The following is a 6,930-nucleotide window of genomic DNA, read 5'->3' as shown; positions in this document are numbered from 1 at the left end:
GGGAGGGAGGGAGGGAGGGAGGGAGGAAGGAAGGAAGGAAGGAAGGAAGGAAGGAAGGAAGGAAGGAAGGAAGGAAGGAAGGAAGGAAAGAAGGAAGGAAGGAAAGAAAGGAAGGAAAGAAAGGAAAGAAAGAAAGGAAAGGAAAGAAAGGAAAGAAAGAAAGAAAAAGAAAGAAAGAAAGAAAGAAAGAAAGAAAGAAAGAAAGAAAGAAAGAAAGAAAGAAAGAAAGAAAGAAGTGGTGTGCCCACATGACACTTAAAATCTATTTAAAAAAAAAAAAAACTGTATCTAGGAGAGCCTTGTTTCCAGATCAGCACCTTAAACTTTGATTTAAAACTGTGAAAACCAGTCCTCGCCCCGCACCCCTGGCAAGAGACTCTATTCACATAGCAGCTTCTCTGATTAGGTTCCCGATAGGAAATGACAAGTGGTTATTAGTTTTTAAGCATCTGGCACGCTTTGTAAGCAGTATTAACCGCCCCCAAAAACCTCAGGGCTTCCCAGATAAACAAGTCCCCACCCAAACACCCTTTCCTATCCACCCTAGGGGTAACCCCCAGCCCAAAAGACAAACGACAGTTAAAACCTGATTGAAACCACACCAAACCATGGAGCTTTTAAATGTCAAGGAGGAAGGCAATTCAACCCAGCAGGTTTCTCCAGGACTGACTGAAAAACCACTTCTCTGTAGTTAGATTTTTAAAAAATCAATCAGTAGAGACAGCAAGAGAAGAGAGTGAGGCCAAGACTGACCTTTGAGTCAAAGGCAACTGAAATGATTCACATTTGTGACTAATTATCTCTCTCTTAATCTTTATGTTTTTGTCTCCCTGAACAGCAGCTGTCTTCCAAGCAGCTGAGACATATGACCAGATTGAATTCCAGGCTTCTGTTGGGTCTTGGTTTGTCCAGATTTAGAGGAGCTGTCCGTGTGTGTGTGTGTGTGTGTGTGTGTGTGTGTGTGTGTGTGTGTGTGTTTAAACAACTGACATGTCATTCTTTTAAAGTGCATGTAAAAGTTTAAGCTTCCTGAATCTCATAAAGAAAAGTTATAAACGGATGCCTGTACTGTTTTCAAAACCTAAAATCTCTTTAAACTGTCTTATTAAAAGTATGCTCTATTTGGATACAGAATAATATTGCTAACCTGAAACCAAGATGTTATGCATTGTATGCTACTTTTCCATTTGAAGAGATGGATTACACCTTAGAATAACACATAGGCACTTATATAAATTTAGTAAGCACTTATTACTGTCTTACTTTCTCTGCTAGTCACTGAGCACTTTTTATAAATAACTTATTTAGTCTTCACGACAACCCTATAAGGTTTGGTCCTATTACTGTTGTTTCACAGAAAAGGAAATACAGAGAGGTAAAGCAACTTGCTCAAGGTCACACAGCTAGTAAGTGGCTATGCTGGGCACCGAACCCAAGCACTCTGCCTCTAAAGTCTGTGATCTTGACCACTACCCTATACTGTCCCCCTGCACACTATGTACAGAGTGCTTTGCATGTGTTATTTCACATAAAGCACATAATAACCTTTTAAGATAAGTTGTATGTTTAGTCGCATTTTACAGATGAGGAAACCGAGGCACAGGGAGGTGAAACAGCTTGCCCACTCAGCAAATGAATGAGAAGTGGGGATTCTGACTTCACTAAAGTGCCATCCAGTCAGTTACTCCTTGTCACCCAACACTCCCCATTCCGTCTCCACCATGCCTTTGGTTAGAGTCATGAAAACAGCTTGTGTCTGTGAATGAGAAACTATCCTCTGATTGGTCCTGGAACCTTAAACTCTAAACTAGCTTTATGCTAGAGCTTTATAGACAAGGGAGAAGTCTGACTGATCCAGACAGTGGATCCAGATGTGGTATGATTCAGGGTCCCCTGGGGGATTCCCATGGTCAAAACTATTTTCTCGGTAATACTAAGCTATCTGTTTTTTTCTCTTGCATTATCCACGAGTTTACAGTGGAGTTTTCCCAAAACTACATGACATGCAATATCATTACAAGTTGAAAGTGAAGCAGATATAAGAATCCAACTGTCTTCTATGAAGCCAGACAATGCAGACATCTCCTTACTATTTTATTCTGAGAGTTATTTTTCATAAAAATGTAATTAGTGCTGGTATGTAATAGGCTTATTACTTAAATAAATTAAGACATATTTTAAAGCTCTTCAGGTTTAATTTCTTTTTTTTTTTTTTTTTGAGACAGAGTCTCGCTCTGTCACCCAGGCTGGAGTGCAGTGGCCGGATTCAGCTCACTGCAAGCTCTGCCTCCCGGGTTCACGCCATTCTCCTGCCTCAGCCTCCCAAGTAGCTGGGACTACAGGCGCCCGCCACCTCGCCCGGCTAGTTTTTTGTATTTTTTAGTAGAGACGGGGTTTCACCGTGTTAGCCAGGATGGTCTCGATCTCCTGACCTCGTGATCCGCCCGTCTCGGCCTCCCAAAGTGCTGGGATTACAGGCTTGAGCCACTGCGCCCAGCCTTAATTTCTATTATGGTAAAGATAGACATAAGACAAATAATGGAACCATCCATACTATTCTTTATTTTGATCCAGACAAGGATCAAAATATTTTATGTGTGTAAAGGGGTCCTGAGACCAAAATGCCTGAGAACTGCTGCATGGGACTGGGATCTCCATTAACTGCTGGGACACTCAGGCCTGGTGCCCCTCTGCAACACACAGCACACAGCAGGGACTAGGGATATGTAATTTTGGCTGTTGAAAGAATGTCCAATTGTACAGTACTGGCCACCCCCTTTAGGTCCATGCCCCCACATGCATGATAATGACGGATGCTCATATCCACACAGCTTACCTGAAAATAGTCTGTAATGAATGATCCAAGTTCACTCTTCAACAGCCGCCTGGGGAGAAGGGAGAAGAGAAACACCGTCAAGCGGCCCTTGATGGTACAGCTCATGGTGACAATGTGCTCACCAGTGGCATGGGGTGGGGCCAGGCCTGAGAAGTTAGGGGCACTTTCTTAGGTCCTGGTCCCCCTGACCCCATTGTTATCATGGAATTGTAGCAATGGAAATCCTAGAAGATGCGTTCCTCAGTTCACTCTGAGAAAGTAGCACTGTGAAGAGGGCAGCCAGCCACAGGAAATCCTAATTCCAGCAGAGCTGCTAGGGGCAGGCCAGGGCACCTGGCTTTATATGAAGCAAAAAAAAAGAAAAGAAAGACCATCATTTTGCACTCCTCCACATTTGCAGAGCACTTTATAGTTTAAAACGCATTTTTCATACATTCTTCAACCAAGGATTATAAAGTGTATGTTGAGCGGGGATAGGAGTAATTATTATTCTTCCTGTACAGATTTAAAAAATGATGCCTCAGAGAGTTCCCCAAAACAAGTCAGTGGCAGAGCCAAGATTTGAACCCAGACTTTTTGCAAAATCAACATCTTTTCCCATAACTCCACCCTGTCTCTCCTCCAAATCCAGAACCCCTCCCCCAACCCAAAATTCAACTTGGTACCATGGTTTGGGTGGTCTTACAACCCATGCCCAATGGACTGAAGCAGTCTTCAAGGTGGGCCACAGCAGGGAGAACAGAGAGATTTTATTTATCCAGCAATGAAGATGTGTTGAATGGCTCTTTATGTGTTACACGTTGTTCTAGCACCAGGAGTTCAAAGGTGAGTAAGACAGACAAGGTCTCTGCTCTCTTCTTGGGGGCTGATGGATAGATAGCATGTTAATAAATACACTCACAAGATGATTTCAATGAATCTTAAGTGCTAATAAAATACAAATGGAAAATAGGGATATTGACACCAGCTCTCCTTTTCCCTGTGACAAATAATGGAACCACCCATACTATTCTTTATTTTGATCCAGACAAGGTAAGGGAACAAAAAAACAAGAATAACTTGCTCCCCAGATCCAGTGAGTTCCCTAGGGAGTAAACCCTTCAGGATTTCAAATGCTTTTTTTTACTCATCCCATTGGCTATGGCTAATAAGGAGCAAATGCTCAAGTTTCTGACAACCCTTGCTGAGGATTCACTCCCCCAAAACATGTTCACTCACGTCACTGAAGGATAAACAAGAGGTTACAGCAAGATGTTGTTTTGTGCAGAGAAAACAGGCACAATAAAATTAAGACAAAAAAAGAGAGAACCACACGATTTGAATTTCTGTGCCAGAAAAAGCCCTGGAAAACCACAAACACACGTTGAACGAAGAAAATACCTTCCTTTTCCCATGACAGAAAATATGTCTCTCGTGGATGCTGCATTTTGAGGGCCAATTTAATGGCAGTCTCATGGAGGGCCACCCCGTCAACACAACCCAGGGGTTCTCCCAGATGTGGGCAGGTCTGATCCAAGAGAAGGAAGCCTTTGTCAAAAGCCACTGGACTAAGAGCAGGTTGGGCATCGCTAGTCTTTGAGGCAGAGGCTAGACGTGTCTCTCAGACAGGAAACAGCAACCTACGGGGCAGCCTAAAGTGGATAGAGGCTTTGAAACAGAAAGAGGTAAGAAGATTGCTTCTGACCACAGGAGGGAGAAACACCTTCTAACAAAGTCCTCATGGTCCTTGGGAAGTCTCAACGCCATAGGTGAAGAAGCCAAGCTTTCCGCACAAGTGGAAAAACAAGTCCCAACAATAGGCTACTTAGGGCAGAGCTTCCCAGGGAGGTATCTTGGGTACTCATGATGCTGAGGGACTAACATGGTTCTGAGATCATATAATACGCTGTGGAATTGGTGTCCCAGGGAACCCACAGTGGGAAAACACTGTGCTCATGAAGATGCCATGGGTAAGACTGAAAAAGAAAGACGTCAGGGTTAAGGGGGCCTTCAAGATAAAAAACTATGGACATCCTCCTGGAGAGCAGCATGGAGGAGGGATCTATGCTGGTGCCGGAATTATGAGTTTGGGCTGGATATGATTGAACAAATAAAGGTTGCCCCAGGCATCTCACAGTGGGATGCAGAAAAGCATCCTGGTGCTACCCAGTTGAGGAATCCAAGACATCTCCTCTCCTTCTATCAGGCAGGGCAGGAAGGGGCTTCACTCTACAGGAAGGGTGGAAGCCCAGGAGCCTTACATTGCAGCCAGGGTGCAGCAAGCCACAGCCAAGGCCAGAATTCTGCAGAGGGTTCCAGGAAGAGAAGTCTAGGTAGAAATCAGCCTAACAGAGCAGAAGCTAAAGAGCAGACAATGTAACTTCCAAGATAAAGACTTAGCAGAAAGGACTCTGAAGCTAGAAGCAGCTATAATGGGTGATGAGATGGTAATGGGGAAGAATAAAGAAGTAGAACATGAAGAGGGGCCTTCTACCATGCTGATAGTGATAACTATTTCTTTACTGAGGAGGAACCAGATGGGATGTGGTAAACTGCTTTATATACTTTAAATATAATGGTCCATAGCCAGGTACAGTAGGAGAACCACACACTTGTCCTTTTATCAAATCTAGAATGCAAAGCCTTCTCCACTAGGTACTGTTCATAGAATTATCTGAACAGAAAAGACCTTATTGATCACTTAAGGCAAGATTCTATTGCTCTACGTGGGCAAATCGTAAGCTACACTGCCCTTATTCCTTATAAAATCCTGCCTTCTGTCTGGGCATGATAACATGGTTAGACAGGGTCACATGTCACATACGTGCAGAGTTTTTCATTGCAGCAAAATATAGAAATCAACATAAAATATGCACCAATAAAGTGCTAATAAAAAGATTATATTCATCCACGCAATGGAATTCTATGCAACTATTTAAAAAAGGGAGTGAAGAAGTGCTCTAAATAATGACATGAAAGATTTAAGTCATAGTAAGCAAAGAAACAATGCAAGATACAGAACAGTGTGTACATACAACAGGCTATCTTATAAAATGGGAAGAGAAAAACAAGAATACACATTTTAGTTTACATTACATTAACACATTTGTTGGTCAATTCCACTCTTACATAACTTGCTGTTCAAGTCTGTATTACTATATGAATGGGTTTCCCCATAGGCCCTTAGAATTGAAATATATAGCTCCTTGATTTTTTTTTTTTTTTTTTTGAGACGGAGTCTTGCTCTGTCGCCCAGGCTGGAGTGCAGTGGTGCCATCTCAGGTCACTGCAACCTCCGCCTCCTGGGCTCAAGCGATTCTTGTGCCTCAGCCTCCTGAGTAGCTGGGATAGCAGGCACCCAACACTGCTCCCAGCTAATTTTTGTACTTTTGGTAGAGATAGGGTTTCACCATGTTGTCCAGACTGACCTCGAACTCCTGACCTCAGGTGATCTGCCCACCTTGGCCTCCCAAAGTGCTGGGATTACAGGCATGAGCCACTGTGCCTGATCCACATATGCATTTTTTAAAATCATATGTAAAAAAGTACTGGGTTGTGTGTCCTCTTCTTCATGTCTACAGGTAAAGCCTTGGAGAAGCTTGAAGTTGTTGCTGGAAATTACGTAGGGCAACACAACACTTTAGCCAACTCGATTCCCTGAAGTTTGGGGAAGATGCTGTCCTGCAGACACCACATCACCAGACCCCACTCCAGTCCACAGACCTTGTATAAAGTATCCAGTATTATCAACTGTGTTTCCATATGTATTTCATATATACACATAAAGAAACTCTGGAAGAATACCCAATAAGTTACTGTTACTAATACTTATCTTCGAGGAAGAGAGAATGGAAAACTGGTTTCTGGGATACAGGGGTGGGAGACTCTATTGTATACCCTTGCTATATGTGTAAAATTTTTGAACCACGTCAATACAATCCTATTCAGAAACAAATTTTTGCCGGGCGCGGTGGCTCAAGCCTATAGTCCCAGCACTTTGGGAGGCCGAGGCGGGCGGATCACGAGGTCAGCAGATGGAGACCATCCTGGCTAACACCGTCTCTACTAAAAAATGCAAAAAACTAGCCGGGCGCGGTGGCGGGCGCCTGTAGTCC

The 6,930-nt window shown here is 43.3% G+C and overlaps 1 protein-coding gene across 8 annotated transcripts in view; it reads right to left on the bottom strand.

Moving 5' to 3' along the window:
- The window catches only part of PRR5L (proline rich 5 like), a 97,422-nt gene that overhangs the window by 51,515 nt on the left and 38,977 nt on the right, over positions 1 to 6,930 (bottom strand). For all 8 annotated transcript variants that reach the window (XR_001887268.1, XM_017881633.1, XM_017881638.1 and 5 more), the window contains one exon: positions 2,837 to 2,885. Coding sequence is in view for 7 of the 8 variants with exons in the window: in XM_017881633.1 (XP_017737122.1) it covers positions 2,837 to 2,885 (49 nt within the window). In the remaining variant the exon portion in view is untranslated. The remainder of the gene's footprint in view (positions 1 to 2,836; positions 2,886 to 6,930) is intronic.

Source organism: Rhinopithecus bieti, unplaced genomic scaffold (assembly GCF_001698545.2).
Source record: "Rhinopithecus bieti isolate Rb0 unplaced genomic scaffold, ASM169854v2 scaffold_12859, whole genome shotgun sequence".
Classification (NCBI taxonomy): domain Eukaryota; kingdom Metazoa; phylum Chordata; class Mammalia; order Primates; family Cercopithecidae; genus Rhinopithecus; species Rhinopithecus bieti.
The sequence above is the reverse complement of the archived record's forward strand: the minus strand, read 5'-3'. Positions and strand labels throughout refer to the sequence as shown.